The 22,438-nt window shown below is 38.6% G+C and overlaps 1 protein-coding gene across 1 annotated transcript in view; it reads left to right on the forward strand.

Moving 5' to 3' along the window:
* The window catches only part of NEGR1 (neuronal growth regulator 1), a 965,094-nt gene that overhangs the window by 758,679 nt on the left and 183,977 nt on the right, over window positions 1–22,438 (forward strand). Inside the window, exon 6 of the mRNA XM_065928428.1 lies at window positions 7,492–7,643. Within this exon, the coding sequence (XP_065784500.1) occupies window positions 7,492–7,643 (152 nt within the window). The remainder of the gene's footprint in view (window positions 1–7,491; window positions 7,644–22,438) is intronic.

Raw genomic sequence — 22,438 nt, forward strand, 5'->3', positions numbered from 1 at the left:
AATTAAACTTTCATTTCCACTAATACCACATCAGAGTGTTTACCATCACCCGTGACTTTCTCTAAAGCTCTTTTTTTGAACTGTACTTTTAGTTCATACTATGACTTGGAACTCCACAAGCCTGAAATCAATTTCTGGAAGTAATGTTCCTTTCCTTTGTAAATATAACTCTTATGATTCCAGGGCTGCTTGTTTTCCCCTACCACCTTCCATATTTCCTATGCTATCACCCAAATACCAGTTAGTACGCCTGTATTCATCTTATCCAGTTATATAACTTGATATATTATTATCAGGTATGTGCGTGTGTGTGTGTGTGCGCGCGCGTGTGTGTGTGTGTATAGTCACTCAGTCATGTCTGACTCTTTATGACCCCATGGACTATAGCAAGCCAGGCTCCTATGTCCATGGAATTCTCCAGGCAAGAATAATAGAGGGGGTATCCATGCCCTTCTCCAAGGGATCTTCCCAACCCAGAAATTGAACCCAGGTCTCCTGCACTGCAGGAAGATTCTTTACCATCTGAGGCACCAAGGAAGCCATATTGTTATCATATTCTTTTGTAATTCTAGTCTGATAAAAGATCTATTATCATTTAAGAACACCTCTCCCATTCCTATTGAAAGTTGTTTTTTTATTTTTTTGCAAGTTATTTTAATAATTTAATTGTTGTTATCTGACACACTCATATATGGTTCCTATACTAACAATGGAGTTTTCCTGTGACTATTTGCACCTGAAAGCTTCAGTTCAGTTCAGTTCAGTCACTCAGTCATGTCCAACTCTTTGCAACCCCTTGGACTGCCACACGCCAGGCCTCCCTGTCCATCACCAACTTTCAGAGTTTACTCAAACTCATGTCCATTGAGTCAGTGATGCCATCCAACCATCTCATCATCTGTCATCCCCTTCTCCTCCTGCCTTCAATCTTTCTCAACAAAAGCTTGCTTCTCTAGAAATATCTATTGTTACTCCTGGCCTGGAAAGGCAAATAAAAGTTATAGTCCCAAAATTTGTAGTGAGGCTGGATTTATATTTTAAATGAATGAGGTCTGGTTTAGTTGTCCCATTTATTTTTGCAACTTTAACAATCAGTGCTAATGGCTAGATGGCCAGTTTTGCTGTTGTGATGTTGCTCTGGGTTCTTCTCGCTATCCCAGATAGATACTGTTTAAGAGAGGTTATTATTATAAAATTTGTTAACGTTTCATGTACTGGAAAGAGAAGTACCATAGTTGTTAATATGCTTTCCATGTTTCTGACTGACACTGAAAATATGAAGAACTGTTCTAATTCAGAACTAGTTAATTGGTCAGGCTGTGTCAGTTATGAGTTGGCAGAAGTGAAGTGAAGTGAAATGAACATTGCTTAGTTGTGTCTGAACCCATGGACTATACCGTTCATGGAATTCTCCAGGCTAGCATGCTGGAGTGGGTAGACTTTTCCTTTTCCAAGGGCTCTTCCCAATCCAGGAATCAAGCTGGAGTCTCCTGCATTGCAGGTAGACTCTTTACCAACTGAGCTCTGAGGGAAGCCCAGAATCTGCTGGCAAAGCAAATAGCCTTCAGTTCACAGATAAATGAGATATTAACAAAAGACAGAAGAAAGAAGAAGGAGGGCAGTCGTCCTCGGTATGTGTCTCAGTCCATTTGAGCTGCGACAACAAAATACCACAGACTGGGTAGCTTATAAACCAAAGAAATTTATCTCACAGTGCTGGAGGCTGAGAGTCCAAGATCAGGGTGCCAGCATGATTGGGTGAGGATCCCTTTCTGGGTGTCAGACTTCTCATTGCATCTTCACATGGCAGAAACAGGTAGGAATTTCTCTGAAGTCTCTTTTATGAAGTACTGATCTCAACCATGAAGGTTCTACCTTCACCACTTTTAAGTTCCTCCCAAAGACCCACCTACTAATACCGTTGTCTTTGGGACTTAAGATTTCAATATATGAATTTGGCAGTAGGGGGATGCAGATCATAGTGGTTTGGAACAAACTCCTAGAGGTAGCAGAGGGTAGAGGAACTCAGAGTCCACAGTAGTGGAAGAATCTTATATCCACAGGGCCCAATGAATAGTAAAAATGAAAAAAAAAAAAAAAGTTCAGGCATTTCTAAGCAGGCACCATATGCTAAGGATTGTCATATTTAATTCCTAACATAGTAGAGTTTGGTTTTGTTTTTTTTTTTTTTGAATGGAGGAATTATAATAAAAAATCTCTCATTCTATAAGCTAAGTATAAGAACCATTCTCTTAGAACTTGAAAGGGTTAAGTATCTAGGAAAAGAAAATGAATTCCTGAAAAGGCAACATTCTAATTTTTTGTTGTTGTTGTACTCTGGTTTCACTGCAAATTGTGCTGTGAACTATTTCTTGAGTTGCCACTTTCAGATTTCATATCACTGATGCAAATAAAGAAGTCTGGATTCAAACAAATCTAGAATAAATATGAAAAATCCAGTGGGTCCAGGATCATCCTGTGAACAGGCTCATGGCACATGCTTGAAGCCAACTAAGGGCTTTTTTTAACACAGAACAGCAATTCAATTTGTCAAATGTATGTTTGATATAAAAAGAATGACTCTCTTTCTAGAAAATATAATTATATTTAAACATATTAGAATAAGCCTGTTTCATTAAAAAACTCATCATAAAGATCTCTTTTCTTATTTATTTTCAGTCAAGCAGTGAAATTACATTAGGGTTACTTGCGATGGGACTTCTAGGCATAGTTCATTTTTTGTATCTATTAATAATAAGTATTAATAATAATAACTGATTTATTCATATATATATGAATATATATGATTCTTTTTGAAAAAGCTTCAGTAATAATGTGTTGTTCAGCTTAGACCCTAATCACCCAGCATAGAACCCATTTGTATAGTAATTTTTAGAATTGATTTAAATAGCTGAGAAAGCTTTCTCTACCACTATCTCCAGATAACTGTAGGAAAATCATAGAAATACACGCTCCAGAGATATACACGCTCAGAAGTCACTCTCGCTCCAGGTCAGCTTTGGAAAGAGTTCCCCAGTCATCTACCAGGCAAAGACAGGTTCTTCAATGATGCGTGAGCAGTCGGGACTTCTAAAACTCCCCAGTATAGAAGAAAGTAAGCTTTGGATTTTTCCAGTTATCTCAGAGATAGCTTCCTCTTGGGGAAGAAAATCCCCTCAGGGAAGATGCTTTTCTTTTTTATTGGCCATAATCACCTGCCAGGCTGATCAGAGCAGAAGGAGCTGCTACTGCTAAAGTGCCACTAATGTGCCACTCTGGTTAAGAATGCACATAACACTGCTGGCTAGGGGTCAAAAATGGGCCTGCACATACAGAGTGTGGAGTCACTGCGTGGTTTAGCAACATCTGGGGCTTTGCCTTCAGATACATTAAAGGGCAGAAAGTTGGAACCCAGCTCAGAAGAACAGCCATAAGGAACATAAGCAAACAGTGCCATGAAGTAACAGAGTATACCCCCTTGGGATTTTCTCTCCAGAGTCTAGCCAAATGAAGACTCTAACAAATCTCTTCTCAATTCTTCAGCAGCAAAATGAGTCTTGGTTTTGGTAGATGGGACACAAAAGGGAGTTAGTAGTCTAAGGAGTAGCTGAGTCCTCTGGAGGATGCAGCCATAGCATTTTTTTCCCCCTATTATTTTTATTAGTTGGAGGCTAATTACTTTACAATATTGTAGTGGTTTTTGCCATACATTGACATGAATCAGCCATGGATTTACATGTGTTCCCCATCCTGATCCCCCCTCCCACCTCCCTCCCCATCCCATCCCTCTGGGTCTTCCCAGTGCACCAGCCCCGAGTACTTGTCTCATGCATCCAACCTGGGCTGGTGATCTGTTTCACACTTGATAATATACATGTTTCAATGCTGTTCTCTCAGATCATCCCACCCTCACCTTCTCCCATAGGATCCAAAAGCCTGTTCTATACATCTGTGTCTCTTTTTCTGTCTCGCATATAGGGTTATCATTACCATCTTTCTAAATTCCATATATATGTGTTAGTATACTGTATTGGTGTTTATCATTTTGATATTGTTTAGTCCCTAAGTCATGTCCGACTCTTTTGTGACCCCAAGGACTGTAGCCTTCCAGGCTCTTCTGTCCTTGGGATTTCCCAGGCAAGAATACTGGAGTGGGTTGCCATTTCTTCCAGGGGCTCTTCCTTGATCCAGGGATCAAACCTGTATCTCCTACATTGGCAGGCAGATTCTTTACTGCTGAGCCACCAGGGAAGTTATTAGACATGGGCTTCCCTAATCCTGGGTGGTTCAGTTGTGAAAGAATCCACCTGCCAGTGCAGAAGATATGGGAAAGGTGGGTTCAGTCCCTGGGTCAGGAAGATCCCCTCAAGGAGGAAATGGCAACCACTCCAGTTTCTTGCATGGTGAATCCTATAGACAGAGGAGCCTGGTAGGCTACAATTCATAGGGCCACAAATTGCTGAACATGACTGAGCATGCACACACAATTTGATTTAAGCCTTCATGCTAAAGCTTGAAATCTGCTATAACGAAGGACAATGAAACTGTGGATTTTTATACATACCATATACTATTGTTTAAAAGTAAATTTACTGGTGTGATGCAGAAAAATATGTAAGAATCACTGTAGGATTTTATCATAAATATTGATAGATTTGCAATATGATACTATATTGAGAAGTCTCAGTCTCAGTAAAGTTGCTCAGTTGTGTCCAACTCTTTGCGACCCCATGGACTATACAGTCCATGGAATTCTCCAGCCAGAATACTTGAGTGGGTAGCCTTTCCCTTCTCCAGGGGATCTTCCCAACCCAGGGATCGAACCCAAGTCTCTCGCATTGCAGGCAGATTCTTTACCAGTTAAGCCACCAGGGAAGTCCAAGAATACTGGAGTGGGTAGCCTATTCCCTTCTCCAGTGGATCTTCCCAACCCAGGAATCAAACCAAGGTCACCTGCATTGCAGACGGATTCCTTACCAACTGAGCTACTAGGGAAGCCCCATGATATAGATGTTTAAAATTTCCATGTCCTAGATATTTTATGGCATATTTTCTTGCGTCAGAATTGGAGGTCATTAGGTTTATAGGTCAAGTGAAATTTTTTCAATACTTATTAAACTAAAAATTTTATTAATCTGATTAAAATTTGAGTTTTGGATAAGCCAAATCCAGCTATGACAGGAAATATAAATATTTCCCAGAGTAATCAAGCATGGTTGCTTATTTTAATCTTCATTTAACTACAGTATATTTTATCTAAATTCAGATGCAAGTCACATAACATAATGCAAAGGAGTTCAACCTAAACTCTCAGGGGAATGTCAATTATTAGCATCTTTGTGATTAAAGAAATACTTAATACTAAGACTTGAACAAATTAAAGAAGAAAAATTAACAAGTCATTTGAGCTAAGAGCTTCTGTAGCCCATGTTATGATTAGCACTTTCTTTCACAATAAATTTTGGGGTTAGTTAGGGAGAAGTTATTATTTGGTTGGCTTCTCATTATAGCAAATTTCATATTTAGGGAGAATTTATTATTTGGTTGGCTTCTCATTAAAGCAGATTTCATAGAGAGAAACATTCTTAAAGGGGCCACTGAAGGGGACTTAGTGATCCCTGTGTTGTGGGGATGTCATTCAACCTTCATTGACATACGTTGAGAGTGTTAGTCACTGTCATGTCCAACTCTGTGCAACCCCATGGTCTATATAGCCCACCAGGCTCCTCTCTCTGTGGAGTTCTCCTGGCAAGAATACTGGAGTGGTTTGCCATTCCCTCCTCCAGGGGGTCTTCCCAATCCAGGGATCAAACCCAGGTCTCCTGCATTGCAGGCAGATTCTCTACCATCTTAACCACCAGGGAAGCACTATTGACTTATGAACTATGTATTATTCACCTAAGATACCACTATTATGTGCTATGTAGAATTCAAACATAAAGTATGTCCCTATGGCCTTGCCTTTTGAGAAATTTAAAGCAATTCAGTTTATTTGGGTAGACTTATAGAAACTGCTAGAGAGAACAATGCAATATTGTGGTTTTGATTTCATAAATTCTACAACAATTTGGAGAGTGATACGCACAGTAAGAGAAAGAGATACAGAGAGAGGAAAGTCATTTGGGGAGCAGTAGAGTAGGAGAGATAGGACATAGATCCGGCTTACATGAGGATGGAGAGATCTGGCTGTGTGAGATAAAAGGGGATGGTGACCACTGGAGAAAGATTCAGGAAAAGAGTGAAGCAGAAGCAATCATGTGAAGCATTGAAAATGGTAGGACTATGCCAGCCTATCTGAGAGTCAGGGCCTCTACTGGTAAGTGTGGAGAAGGAAAGTTGAGCATTCAGGGTGGAATCAGGTAAGATTGAATCCTATATTGAGGTCTAGAAAGGTTAAAGGAATTTATTAGGCACATTACTAAAATGTGACGCAGATAGGCTGCTGCTGCTGCTGCTGCCTAATCACTGAGTCATGTCGACTCTGTGTGACCCCGTGGGCTGTAGCCTGCCAGGCTCCTTTGTCCACAGGATTTGTCTAGGCAAGAAAACTGGAGTGGGCTGTTTTTTCCTTCTCCAGGGGATTTTCCTGACCCAGGATTTGAACCAGCCTCTTCTGTTTGGAAAGCAGATTCTTTACCACTGAGCCTCCTGGGAAACCAACCAAAGATAGGACTCAACTTTAAATATTACCCTCAATATTATATTTAATTTTTTTTTTTCCTTTTGTAGATTTAGCAAGTCATCTATTTGGGTTGTACCTACAAAGTAGCAGTCAACTGTTGAGTCTGGACTCAGGACCATCCTACCACGACTGTAGGATTAACTTTCATGAAAGTTATCTAAAATTATCATTTGAAATAGCCTAGGCCTCACCAGGTGGCGCTAGTGTTAAAGAAGCCGCCCCTGCCGATGCAGGAAACATGAGTCTTGGGTTCGATTCCTCAGTCAGGAGGATTCCGCGGTGGAGGGCATGACAGTCCACTCCAGTGTTCTTCTCTGGAGAATCCTATGGACAGAGGAGCTTGGTGGGCTCCAGTCCATTGGATGGCAGAGTCAGACACAACTGAAGCAACTTAGTACACAGACATATTCTAGTCAGCTTTTTAGAAATCAGGAGTTGGCGTTTACTTAATGTTTAATATTTAATCCGTTTTATTTTTCCTTGGCTGTACACAGTTGAGACGGCATTGCCGTAATGTGTTTCATTTTCTAAAATGCAAATCAGTGTATGAGCAAGACATGTGGGTATCTAAGTCTGGTTTGTTATATCCAGCACAGATAATCCCATAGGAAGAGTCTGCCACTGTCATACAGTCTCCCTTCCCCGGCATCCACTACTGTAAGGAAAATATAATCACACTATTCTCATGCTATATGCTAAGAGCAGCATGGGCAAAACTGTCCATGGGTTGCCATGACAACCCCATCTAAGATAAAAATGAAAATGGTATTCACAACGCATGTTTACCTAGCGTTTATTTTGTCTTTTAGGCTCTTCAACGGCCAGCAAGGAATTATCATTCAAAACTTTAGCACAAGATCCATCCTCACTGTCACCAATGTGACGCAGGAGCACTTCGGCAACTACACTTGCGTGGCGGCCAACAAGCTGGGCACGACCAACGCCAGCCTGCCCCTCAGCCGTAAGTAGCGCAGACTCGCCGGAGCGCCCCCAGGGCTCGGGCTCCCGTCTGGGGGCTCAGCCCGCCGTGACGTGCTCCTCACGCAGGGGAAATGTGGCCCCAAAATGACCCGGATGTTGGAGAATTTGCTAATCCCTATAGAATTACATATGTGCTTAGAAAAATATTTTTGGTCTGAGAGAAGGAGAATGTTACATAAATAATAGGATCCACTGAAGATGTCTTCTGACTGATGATGGCTGGCTGGTGGAATTTAGTTTTTGTTTTGTTTTGCTTTCAAAAATGCGTTATATTTAAGCATAGATTAATCTGGACTGAATTTACTCTTGATTGACTTTCTCTAGATATTTTGAAATAGAATTTCACCATGACCAAGGTATAATAGTGAGTAAATGATATAATAGTGAGTAAATGATAAATTTTATCCATATAGGTAATGTTTTTACTCAAAACTGTATTTTGAAAAAGAACTTGAGGTTTTACTTAAATAGGTACTTTAGTTCTAATGTATCTTAGTTCCTAAGGACCAGAAATGAAAAAAAAGAAGGCCAAACATAAGGATTAGGGGAAAGGAGAGCATTATATTTTAACGTTTTCAATTAGGTTTAGTACTTTTTAGAAGCTGTTTTTAAGAGTTGTTATAACCATAGAATATTCCTGATTTTGAAGTGGAATTTTACTCAAAATGTTCAAAGAAGACTCCAGAGAATATGCTGTCTTTCTAGTTGTACAGTTATCTAAACTATTCTTATCTTTGATAGTTTATGTTTTTATAGTAGCCTGACATATGTATATGTATGCTGTCATCCTTTGATAGTAAGCTATCTCTAAAAAAGGCAAATATTATGAGTTCATCACAGACATGATTGTTTCTATTTTATAGAAATGAGGAATGCGATATATAATACTCCTACTACTTACAAATATTAAATAACAAGTTTCATGATTTATGAGCTCTGAATTACCAAGATTTAAGAATCTCTATTATTAAATAAAATATATCAGTTGGTTGTTAATAGAAAATAATAATTTAAGATGATTTGTCCTATATACACTTTTAAAACATCACATCATTTATTATTTCAGTTTAATATTATAAAATATTTCTTAGTACCTCCCACTCTGAAAGAAAAGCATTGCTTGCCACAAAATAATCAAAGTATAATATACTTGCTTAAGTTTCTTCCATGAAGATTATTTACTTAGTGTAATTATGAATAATAACATTGCAAATATTATAGAACAGTGTGAATTCCAAGTTAATGTAAATATTGATACTTCTTTTGTAATGTTATTAATATTTTAAATTGTTTAAATATTCAAGAACCTGAAAGAGTAAATGAATTAAACCAAGTAAAGAAAAATTTAAAGCTTAATAACACATTAATTTTTGCTACTTAAATTTCTAAACCACACTCTGATTTTCAAAACTGAAGCATTCATGAATGTAACAAATTAGAAACAAATGTCATTTATTTGTTTGTTTTACTCTGGCAACCTTAGCACAGTCAACTGGATATAATGCACTGCTGTAAAGGCTTCTAAACGTGGTATCTTCAGAATGGACTCTGATGATCTTCCTTTGTCGCTGATTTTCTGTGTATAGAAGTGCTAAGGATAACTAGAATAATTTGATAGAAATTCATTAAGAAAGATATAGTATGCAAATTTTGTCTATACTTTTGAACACACCCCTAGAAGCTTGAAGAAATGTCTGTATATTCAAAACTCTTGAGTGACCTCACCTGAAACTCTTATTGCACTGAGTTTCTGTTTTTTTAAATAATTATTTTTGTATAGTTTTTATCAATCTACCAAATTATGTTTGTTGAGAAGACAGAATCAATATCTGATTAATTCTCCCATATCACTAAGCACAGTTCAGTTCAGTTCAGTCGCTCAGTCATCTCCGACTCTTAGCGACCCAATGAATCGCAGCACGCCAGGCCTCCCTGTCCATCACCAACTCCCGGAGTCTACTCAAACTCATGCCCATCGAGTCGGTGATGCCATCCAACCATCTCTTCCTCTGTGGTCCCCTTCTCCTCCTGCCCCCAATCCCTCCCAGCATCAGGGTCTTTTCCAATGAGTCAACTCGTCGCATAAGGTGGCCAAAGTACTGGAGTTTCACCTTCAGCATCAGTCCTTCCAATGAACACCCAGGACTGATCTCCTTTAGGATGGACTGGTTGGATCTCCTTGCAGTCCAAGGGACTGTCAAGAGTCTTCTCCAACACCACAGTTCAAAAGCATCAATTTTTCGGTGCTCAGCTTTCTTCACAGTCCAACTCTCACATCCATACATGACCACTGGAAAACCCATAGCCTTGACCAAATGGACCTTTGTTGGCAAAGTAATGTCTCTGCTTTTGAATATGCTGTTTATGTTGGTCATAGCTTTCCTTCCAAGGAGCAAGCATCTTTTACTTTCATGGCTGCAGTCACCATCTGCAGTGATTTTGGAGCCAAAAAAAATAAAGTCTGCCACTGTTTCCACTGTCTCCCCATCTATTTCCCATGAGGTGATGGGACCAGATGCCATGATCTTAGTTTTCTGAATGTTAAACTTTAGGTCAACTTTTTCACTTTCCTCTTTCACTTTCATCAACAGGCTTTTCATCAAGTGAAGTTCCTCTTCGCTTTCTGCCTTAAAGGTGGTATCATCTGCACATCTGAAGTTATTGATATTTCTCCCAGCAAGCTTGATTCCAGCTCGTGCTTCTTCCAGCCCAGCATTTCTCATGATCTACTCTGCATATAAGTTAAATAAGCAGGGTGACAATATACAGCCTTGACATACTCCTTTTTCTATTTGGAACCAGTCTGTTGTTCCATGTCCAGTTCTGACTGTTGCTTCCTGACCTGCATACAGGTTTCTCAAGAGGCAGGTCAGGTGGTCTGATACACCCATCTCTTTCAGAATTTTCCAGTTTATTGTGATCCACACAGTTGAAGACTGGCGTAGTCAATAAAGCAGAAATAGATGTTTTTCTGGAACTCTCTTGCTTTTTCGATGATCCAGCCGATATTGGCAATTGGATCTCTGGTTCCTCTGTCTTTTCTAAAAGCAGCTTGAACATCTGGAAGTTCATGGTTCACGTATTGCTGAAGCTTGGCTTGGAGAATTTTGAGCATTACTTTACTAGCATGTGATATGAGTTCAATTGTGTGGTAGTTTGAGCATTCTTTGGGATTGCCTTTCTTAGGGATTGGAATGAAAACTGACCTTTTCCAGTCCTGTGGCCACTGCTGAGTTTTCCAAATTTGCTGGCATATTGAGTGCAGCACTTTCACAGCATCATCTTTCAGGATTTGAAGTAGCTCAACTGGAATTCCATCACATCCACTAGCTTTGTTCATAGTGATGCTTTCTAAGGCCCACTTGACTTCACATTCCAGGATGTCTGGCTCTAGGTGCGTGATCACACCATTGTGATCATCTGGGTCGTGAAGATCGTTTTTGTACCATTCTTTTGTGTATTCTTGCCACCTCTTCTTAATATCTTCTGCTTCTGTTAGGTCCATACCATTTCTGTCCTTTATTGAGCCCATTTTTGCATGAAATATTCCCTTGATATCTCTAATTTTCTTGAAGAGATCTCTAGTCTTTCCCATTCTGTTGTTTTCCTCTATTTCTTTGCACTGGTCACTGAGGAAGGCTTTCTTATCTCTCCTGGCTATTCTTTGGAATTCTGCATTCAAATGGGAATATCTTTCCTTTTCTCCTTTGCTTTTTGCTTCTCTTCTTTTCACAGCTATTTGCAAGGCCTCCTCAGGCAACCATTTTGCCTTTTTGCATTTCTTTTCCATGGGGATGGTCTTGATCCCTGTCTCCTGTACAATGTCACGAACCTCTGTCCAGAGTTCATCAGGCTCTTTGTCTATCAGTTCTAGTCCCTTAAATCTATTTTTCACTTCCACTGTATAGTCATAAGGGATTTGATTTAGGTCATACCTGAATGATTTAGTGGTTTTCCCTACTTTCTTCAGCTTAAGTCTGAATTTGGCAATAAGGAGTTCATAATCTGAGCCACAGTCAGCTCCCGGTTTTGTTTTTGCTGACTGTATAGAGCTTCTCCATCTTTGGCTGCAAAGAATAAAACAATCTGATTTCGATATTGACCTTCTCGTGATGTCCATGTGTAGAGTCTTCTCTTGTGCTGTTGGAAGAGAGTGTTTGCTATGACCATTGCTTTCTCCTGGCAAAATTCTATTAGCCTTTGCCCTGCTTCATTTCGTACCCCAAGGCCAAATTTGCCTGTTACTCCAGGTGTTTCTCGACTTCCTACTTTTGAATTCCAGTCCCCTATAATGAAAAGGACATCTTTTTTGTGTGTTAGTTCTAAAAGGTCTTGTAGGTCTTCATAGAACTGTTCAACTTCAGCTTCTTCAGTATTACTAGTTGGGGCATAGGCTTGGATTACTATGATATTGAATGGTCTGCCTTGGAAACGAACAGAGATCATTCTGTCATTTTTGAGATTGCATCCAAGTACTGCATTTCAGACTCTTTTGTTGACTATGATGGCTACTCCATTTCTTCTAAGGGATTCCTGCCCACAGTAGTAGGTATAATGACCATCTGAGTTAAATTCACCCATTCCAGTCCATTTTAGTTCACTGATTCCTAGAATGTCAGCATCACTTTTGCCATCTCCTGTTTGACCACTTCTAATTTGCCTTGATTCATGGACCTAACATTCCAGGTTCCTGTGCAATATTGCTCTTTACAGCATCAGACCTTGCTTCTATCACCAGTCCCATCCACAGCTCAGTATTGTTTTTCCTTTGGCTCCATCCCTTCATTCTTTCTGGAGTTATTTCTCCACTGATCTCCAGTAGCATACTGGGTACCTACCGACCTGGGGAATTCCTCTTTCAGTATCCTGTCATTTTGCCTTCTCATATGTGGTCCACTGGAGAAGGGAATGGCAAGCCACTTCAGTATTCTTGCCTTGAGAACCCCATGAACAGTATCACTAAGCACAGTGTCTAATATTTCACAGACAATATTAAACTATGTCTGATATTCACATAGGCAACTTATTTAGTGAATAAGTGAATTAAACAGTGATTGAATAGATAATTAATAAATGAATGAATAGACTGAGATTTAGCTGTGTAATGTGTATTATAATCTCCAGCTATATAAAGGAATATTACAGTGATGGTAATACTTATTCTGAGCTTACTGTAAATCAGACAATATCTTTAAAGAATCTGTTACAATATCTTTATATGAATTTGTTCTTTTAATTCTCACACTACCAAAAAGGTAAATTCTAAAATTCTCTTCTTACAGACGAGGAAATTAAAATGAAGGGAAATTAAAAGCTTGGTCAAAGTCAAATGGCTAATAAGTGACAAAGCAGAAACCTGATCAACAGTGTGGTTTCAGAGTCCCAGGTTTTAACTTCTATGTTTCACTGTCTCTCACTGTGATATACATAAAACCAGTATGGAGATAAATTGTATCATTTGCAACATATTATTGAAAGATAAACCTCTACATGGAACATGTTTGCCTTTCTTAGCTTTTTTTTTTTTAAAATAAATTGTAGTAATTTAGGGTGCTATTCTTGAATATATAAAAGCTATTATTAACAAATGGTTAGAAATGGGCAATATACACCAGATATAAAATTTCAGTTTATGAAAGATGAATGAGGTTAATGTTTCACAGAAATATTTTTAAAAATGAGACTCAGAGACATTTGAACACACATTTTTATGGGATTTTAAAACTCCTTGGAATGGTACAGTTCTCCAACACAGGCACTATGAATCTTCAAACTATGTAGAGAAAGGCAGCTTTTTTAAAGTTCATGTGAAGCTGGTTGTTCCTTGATAAGAATTCCTGTCATATCTTCACAAGGTCAGTGGATGGGAGAGCCTTCAACCTCTAAACTGATCCAAGATAAGTGGTTGGTCCTAAGCTGATCTAAAGTTGGTCCATGACCTGTTAATTTTTTTTTTAATCTATTATTGAATAGAATATCAGTGCTTCTTATATTCAACGGAGTGTATAAAACCAAAGTGCTCATCTTCCAATCTAGGAGAAAGGAATTAGACTCCAAAGAACCTGCCATTTGTGTAAATAAAGATATATGGAACAAGCCATGAATAGAGAAATTCATATTATTATGATTTGTATCCATGAATATTAATATGCTCAAAGAGAGTTGATAAAAAATGTGAGTTTCCCTTCACAGTGCTTCTGTATAGCAAACACTATATTGAGTCACTGAGAATCAGGTCCCTATCCAAAACTATTAGAATATATCCTGATTCTATTAAAATCTATTTCTTATGTGTAATAACCTACATTTTCCAGGTCATCAAGAAGGAAAAAGTCAACATAACTAAGACCACCAAAAAAGAATGTAGCCTTAGAGTCTTTCTATAACTAAGACCACCAAAAAGGAATGTAGCACTTTTTGTGTGTAAATGTTTGTGTGTCTATGTTTCACACATATTGGGAGTCAAGCAGGTCATAATTTGAACCACAGTTTCATCACATATAGTTATATTATCTTGAGTAAATACCAAAGTGAAAGTGAAGTGAAAGTGGTCGCTTAGTCGTGTCCGACTCTTTGAGACCCCATGGACTGTAACCTATCAGGCTCCTCTGACCATGGGATTTTCCAGCCAAGAGTGCTGGAGTGGGTTGCCATTTCCTTCTTCAGGGGATCTTCCTGACTCAGGGATTGAACCCGGGTCTCCTGCATTGCAGGCGGACACTTTAGTCTAAACCACCAGGGAAGCCCTGAGTAAATGCCAAAGCTTCAGTTAATTCATTTGTAAAGTAAGGGCAATAATAACTCCTACTTCATTGTTGTTGTTCAGTCACCAAGTCATGTCCACTCTTTATGACCCCATGGGCTGCAGCATGCCGGGCCTCTCTGTTCCTCACCATCTCCCAGAGTTTGCTCAAGTTCATATCCACTGAATCAGTGATGCCATCCAATCATCTCATCCTCTGTTGCTCTCTTCTCCTTCTGCCTTCAATCTTCCCCAGCATCAAGGTCTTTTCCAATAAGTTGACTCTGCATGAGGTGGCCAAAGTACTGGAACTTCAGCTTTGGCATCAGTCCTTCCAATGAACATTCAGGGTTGATTTCCTTTAGGATTAACTGGTTTGATCTCCATGCTGTCCAAGGACTCTCAAGAGTCTTCTCCAGCACCACAGTTCAAAAGCATCAGTTCTTTGACACTCAGCCTTCTTTATGGTCTAACTCTCACATCTGTGCATGACTGCTGGATAGCTCCCACTTCAGGATAAAAATAAAATGGGATGATGCATGTAATATATGTTAGCCATTGTTATTATATCACACCCCCCAAGAACACTCAGTTCAATTGCTTTCAAAAACTATATATATAGATGGCTGAGCTTATTTGATGACTGATTGACCAGTACTTTACTGAGGGGTTAGGTAGTAAGTTGTCATTGGCAATCAAGGGAGAAGGCATCCAAATTTGATATAATGTCTCAACTCTGGCTATAACTTAACTTCATCCCTTGCTCAGTATGTGAACCAGACTTTGTAGGACTAATTCCAGATTAAATATGATGTTTGCAGCATAGAAGTTCAGACATCTAGATTTAAAGCATAAAGACAGAAGTAAAGCAATTGTTCTATTGTGAGACTCTGACATTTTATCAGTAGCAATAGTCATCCATCAAATATATAGACTGCCCACAATATATGAAGCACTGTGCTAGATGTTGAAAAGAAAAGTATTCATAGAATGCGAACTTCATCCTCAAAGAGTCCTCAGATGAATAAGAGGAGAGGTACAGAAGCAGATAACTAGTGCAGTATAGTCAACAGTAGAGTACAAGGGCAGAGAAGAGGCTCTTAATCTATTTTGAGGACCATGAAAGGACTGTCATCTAGAGTAGGTATTGCTGTATGAATTACAACTAAGTTACAACTTCAAAATATTATTTTATCCACCACTGTCATATTTTCAGAGGCAGAACTTTATAGAGTTCATTCAACAACAATCATGAGCACAATGTACAGTGTCACAAATGAAAGAATGAGACACTCAGTCTTAATGACTCAGGGCAATTTATAGAGAAAACCCTCGAGTCAAGGATGTGATAGGGTTGAGCCTGGGTGTGGGAATGGGAGGGAGAAAAATACTCCTGTATGGAACAGCTCATGTAAAGGCATAGTAGCGTGAAACAATCTGATACATCTGAAGAAACGGTAGTAGTTTATGGTTAGAGTAAAAGGAAGAGGAGAGCGTTGAGAGATGAGGCTGGACAAGGTGGTAGACTTAAGACAAAAAGGGCCTGAAGGTGAGTTTGGACTTTATCCTTCTAGTTTTGGAGAGCCATTGAATCACTGTAATAAAGGATGGACATAAACACTTAATTTCTGAAATACTTTCTTAGACAATGTGGAGGGCTAAACCTAGGTATTAGACTTACAAGAAGATAATTGCACAAAAAGAGTTACAAGGATGACAGAGATAATTAGGACAGAGGAGTTAATGACCAAACCTGAAGGCAATAGGAATGGAATTGTGAAAATCTAGATAACTCCCTAAGTTTAGTTTGGGTATCATTAACCAGGCTAGAATGTAAGGGGAGGATTAACCCTTTTATATTGGGGGAGAAGGTGAATATTGAAAGAGAGAAATGTGTTTAATTTTAGACATAGTCAGTTGGAGGCAATGTCCAGTGGGTAGCTTACTTAAGTCTAGAATAGAGATATGATTTGGAAGTACCAGCGTGTACATGGTAGTTTCCAGTATGGGGGTAAATAAATTTCACATAAAGGCCACATAGAGTGAAAAGATGAGTAAAAACATGTGCAATAAACTACTGTTTCTATAGGCTAGGCTCTGAAAGGAAGAACACAGATTTTCAGATTATCTCTGGCCTGGTGTAGCTGATGATCTCTCTGCCTTAATGCCTGCCTCAGCAGCTGGCCTGTTGTGAGATCTTTTTCTGATCAATAGACCCAGCAGTCTGGTGTATATCAACAACTCCCCGACCTGCAAAGATGCAGCACCCCCGTCTTTGGTGAATGATACTCAACAGGCTTCTTGCTTTTTTTCAAGCTTCCCTCATTCTATTTTCTTGGCCTCTTTTCTCACATCTTTCTTTGGTCCCCAAGAAGCAATAAACAGCTTTGATTTAATATGAAGTCAACTTAAATTCTTTAGCTTACCATGGCCTATAGGCTCTAGACTGTAATTGTAAGAGGAGCTGTAATTTTAAGCTGAGGTGTCAGTAATTTCATCAATAGAATTACTTCAGGTGGAGAGTAAATATTTCCTCAAGTAAGAGGAAAGTAAAATTTATAGTGAAAAAACTATAGGAGAGCTAGTATACAATGAATCCCTCATTCTCTAGATTACCTGTCCAGAAGTTTCTGAAATATGTCTGCATTATAAAAAGTCTTTGTGAGAGAGAGGTAGAGAAAGAGCCAGAAAGGGTGTGAGAGTGAAAAAGAGAATATTCTGCAGATCACTGTAGATCAGCCTCAGGGAACAGTGCTTTAACAAACTTAATGATGGATAACAACATGTCAACTATTCACAGCAAAATTCCTTATTAAGTAAAAAGTTGGGGATTCAGAATTATGGGGATTTTATTATTACTTTTAATTGTGTGTGTGTGTGTGTGTGTGTGTGTGTGTGTGTATGTTTTGCCCACTGAACATAAGCAACTAAAGGAGATGCTTCCTCTAGGTCTGCTCCTTAAAGAATATGAACACGATGGTCCCATCCTGCCATCTATGGGTCTAATTTATCAAATGTACATCATCATTGGATTAGTAATCTTATAACCAATAAAAGTCATTTTCATAAGTAGAACATGTATATACTTTGTTTCCTGCTTTGATTTTAGGACATGTATTAAAAGACTCATAATCTAAAGGGAAATAAGGAAAGATAGTTAAGAAGGAAGAAATCTATATAAACAATGTGCTTCATGTTTATATCAGTTCAGTCGCTCAGTCGTGTCTGACTCTTTGCAACCCCATGAACCACAGCACGCCAGGCCTCCGTATCCATCACCAACTGCCGGAGTCTACCCAAACCCATGTCCATTGAGTCAGTGATGCCATCCAACCATCTCATCCTCTGTCATCCCCTTCTTCTCCTGCCCTCAATCTTTCCCAGCATCAGGGTCTTTTCAAATGAGTCAGCTCTTCGCATCAGGTGGCCAAAGTATTGGAGCTTCAGCTTTAACATCAGTCCTTCCAATGAATATTCAGGACTGATCTCCTTTAGGATGGATTGGTTGGATCTCCTTGCAGTCCAAGGGACTCTCAAGAGTCTTCTCCAACACCACAGTTCAAAAGCATCAATTCTTTGGCACTCAGCTTTCTTTATAGTCCAACATTTACATAGCTTTGGTTTAATAGTCTTCACATGAGACCTGATATGTGAAAATGTTTGGAACAACTCAAGCTTTAATATTAACAAAATCTTCTCTTACAGTCTCAGATAAAAATAAATTTTGTTACAACGTATGATTGCCAGACCACTTTTTACTATGTTTCTTAAAGTGTGGTGTCAAATATTTTGCTAGAATATAGGTCCTAATGTTGCTATAGAGACCTCTCTCCTCCCTTAATTGTATGCATGTGTGGGAGAGGGGAGGGACGTGGAGGCACACATGTACATGTACATGCATTTATTCAGATAACAAAGTTATTGCCTCTGAAATATTACACCTCAGATATTCAAAGGCATCACCAAAACTGTCTTTCCCTCTCTTAGCAACCCTGTGGAGACAATAACAAAGTCCAATTTTAAATGCTTTTACAATCAAGTACTATTTAACTTTCTGAAAAATCTCTCATTTTAGAGACCATTTCTTCCAAGTCTATTTAATTTGATGATACCTCCTCTTTGGAATAATAAAAAAAGTCAGTAACTGTTATCCAAAGGGAAAATGGGAGAGACTATTGGAGAATGTAAGAATGTGTGTAGCATAAGAGGTTTTCCCTGTTTAGATCTGACTGATGTAGGCAAACTTTATTTTTTGACTGATTTGTTGAATATGGAACCAGCTGTGCCCTTGTAAGTAATATTTCAGCTCTCTGCTTGCTTCAAATGTCCCCACATGCCACTAAGAAACTGTATGAGCTGTTACTTTTGCCTGTTATAATGAACCTTGGTTTCATGTGAAAGGTAAACCCACAAATCTGAATGATTCATATTTTATATTGAAATTGATCTCCCCTCCTGCAACTTAAAAGAGACAGGGTTTTCATTTTGGTTGAAAGAGGCAGTAATAAATTTAGACTTGGTGGTTATTAAAGATAACATGCTATGTGAGTCAACTTGCTTTATCCTCACAGCTTTATGATGTTAATAGCAACCCTTTCCTGGATGCTCCAGTAATAAGTATTTGACAAAAAAATAGGCTTGAGGATATAGGTAGATTCTGATATAGCTAAATTGGCCTATTAGATGAAACTCAACCAAAGTGAAATATACATGCAGTCATAATCATCATACAAGTAGTGAATATATACAAATTCAACGAAACAGAGTATGAGTGAAACCAGAGGAATTTATGCTCCCTGATCTTATACCTTTCAGTTCAATTCAGTCGCTCCGTCATGTCCGACTCTTTGCAACCCCATGGACTGTGGCACACCAGGCTTCCCTGTCCATCATCAACTCCTGGAGCTTAACATATGTCCATGGAGTTGGTGATGCCATCCAACCATTTCATCCTCTGTCATCCCCTTCTCCTACCGCCTTCACTCTTTCCCAGCATTAGAGTCTTTTCAAATGAGTCAGTTCCTCGCATCGGGTGGCCAAAGTATTGGAGATTCACTTTTAGCATCAGTCCTTCCAAAGAATATTCAGGACTGATTTCCTTTAGGATTGACAGATTGGATCTCCTTGCAGTCCAAGGGACTCTCAAGAGTTTTCTCCAACACCACAGTTCAAAAGCATCAATCTTCATCACTCAGCATTTTTTATAGTCCAACTCACATCTATACATGACTACTGGAAAAACCATAGCTTTGACTAGATGGACCTTTGTTGGCAAAATAATGTCCCTGCTTTTTAATATGCTGTCTAGGTTGGTCATAGCTTTTCTTCCAAGGAGTAAGTGTCTTTTAATTGCATGTCTGCAGTCACCACCTGCAGTGCTTTTGGAGCCTAAAAAGATAAAATCTGTCACTGTTTCCATTGTTTCCCCTTTTCTTTGCATGAAGTGATGGGACAGGATGCCATGATTTCATTTTCTGAATGTTGAGTTTTAAGCCAACTTTTTCACTCTCCTCTTTCACTTTCATCAAGAGACTCTTTAGTTCTACTTCACTTTCTGCCATAAGGGTGGTGTCATCTGCATATCTGAGGTTACTGAGATTTCTCCCAGCAATCTTGATTCCAGCATGTACTTCATCCAGTCTGGCATTTCAATTATGTACCCTCCATATAAGTTAAATAAACAGAGTGACAATACACAGCCTTGACGTACACCTTTCCCAATTTGGAACCAGTCTGTTGTTCCATGTCTAGTTCTAACTGCTACTTATTGACCTGCATACAGATTTCTCAGGAGGCAGGTCAGATGGTCTGGTATTCCCACCTCTTTAAGAAGCTTCCACAGTTTGTTGTGATCCACACAGTCAAAGGCTTTGACATAGTCAATAAAGCAGATGCAGAGGTTTTTCTGGAACTCTTTTGATTTTGATGATCCAGTGGACCTTGGCAGTTTGATCTCTTTATCCTCCGCCTTTTCTAAATCTAGTTTGAGCATCTGGAAGTTCCCGGTTCACATACTGTTGAAACCTGGCTTGGAGAATTTTGAGCATTACTTTGCTAATGTGTGAGATGAGTGTGATTATGCGGTAGTTGGAGCATTCTTTGGCATTGCTTTTCTTTTGGATTAGATTGAAAACTAAACTTTTCCAGTTCTGTGGCCACTGCTGAGTTTTCCAAATTTGTTAACATACTAAGTACAGTACTTTCATAGCATCATCTTTTTAAAGCAATGGACTCTTTCCTTTCCCAAACTAAAACCTTATGCAAACGATTAATATGTGTGTATGCTTAATTGTTCAGTTGTGCCTGACTCTTTGTGACCACTTCGACTGCAGTCTGCCAGGCTCCTCTGTCCACGGGGATTCTTCAGGCAGAAATACTGGAGTGTAACATATAACAAAGACAAAATTGGAATTCATTTAGTTGATTTGGAGATAAATCTGAAAAATCTTTCCAAAATCTTTTTCTTTTCTTTCATATTACACTGCACAGAAACCCAGAGGCCTGTCAAAAAGGTGTATGTTTTAAGAAAATTAGGTTTGAAAACTTCCAGTCTATTTAGTCCTTTTACTTTGTATGTGAGTAGACTGGGCCCCAAAGAAGGTGCCTGAGAACCCAAAGTCGTATGTTGTCACAGGAGATCTAGAACTTACTTTTTTCTACTCTTGTGCCCACGTTCTTTCCACTCTCTAGGCCATCTACCAAAAACTTTGGAATCAAACAGATCTAAGTTGAAACCAGAATCCTCCATGCAGGATGCTGGACAGTTCTCTCAAGCTCAGTCTCTAAACCTCAGTTGTCTCACCTATAAAATAGGGAAAATGACTTTTTCTTATAGGGTTATTGGAATGATTTATTGAGATAGGATATGTAAAATGGTGTATACAGAACCTAATCCAGAGCCAGTGTCATTAAATGCTAATTTGCTTTTCTTTCCTCTCCGTTATATATAATCCAAACTTTGAAAAGTAAACCTATAGAAGTTTGGATCTATATAACCTCAATAACTCTGTAACTTGATCTCACTGGATATCCAAGCACTTCACTAGGTTGGTTTTTTTTTTGTTTTTTTTTTTTAATTTATTAATGTGCTATGTATATTGCTATGATAGCATCTTTTTTATTAGAATTATTAATTAAATCAGCCATGCATATAAGTGTTCATTTGTAATGATATAAAAAAAAAAAGTGATCAGGTTGATAGAGAGGGTTGTACAAAATTACTCTACCGATTTGTTCCTCTCAGGTTAAGAGGCAGTTTGACAGCTGCCTCCTCAAGCTACTAAAACATCATATACTTCCCTATAGCTGACAAAGGGTCAGTAAACACCAAAATGTAAAGGGAGCTTTGGTATTTGCTGTCAGTGATAAGCCTTGAAATGTAACAGGCTTGTGGAAATTAGGTACCAAAAAGATCAAAATGTGTTTCAACTGTAACCACAAATTTTTATTAGGAGCTCTAGTCTAAGAGGCAGAGAATTTAGGGTCTGACCCTTACTTGGACGGGTTCTTAGGCAAAACACTTAATTCTCTGGCCTCAGCTTCATCATTTAAAGATGGGGAAATAGAATATCTAATCTCTAAATTCTCTTTCGCCTGTAATGCTTTAAGATTCTAAGAAATCTATATGTTTTGAAAAAGAAGTATTTATGGATTGTTGTTAAAAACAGTTGTGCTTACTTCTTGAAGTAGAAATACAATATTTTTCCCTTCTCTACAACTTTTTGTCATTGAATTTGAAATTATTTTTTATTGATAGAAAAAAAATTGTATTTTAATGTGCTTTGCTCTTTGGTGAGTTTCCATAAAGTTTAGCTAATGGCACTGTTGGTCTAATTATTTTGTCATCTGTACAAAGAATTTCACTCTCCAGGGAAATTTCCTTTATGTTCACAGTTTCAATTCTGTTGGCCAATAACCTGTGAAAAGGCATGAGACTAGACCTCCTTGCTTGCTATTTTATTTCACAAAGCTCTAACCCTATAACAACTTAGGTCAAAATGTGACCCTGTGTATATATGGGAGTTGTTGCTATT

The sequence above is a fragment of the Muntiacus reevesi genome, chromosome 1, assembly GCF_963930625.1.
Source record: "Muntiacus reevesi chromosome 1, mMunRee1.1, whole genome shotgun sequence".
Classification (NCBI taxonomy): domain Eukaryota; kingdom Metazoa; phylum Chordata; class Mammalia; order Artiodactyla; family Cervidae; genus Muntiacus; species Muntiacus reevesi.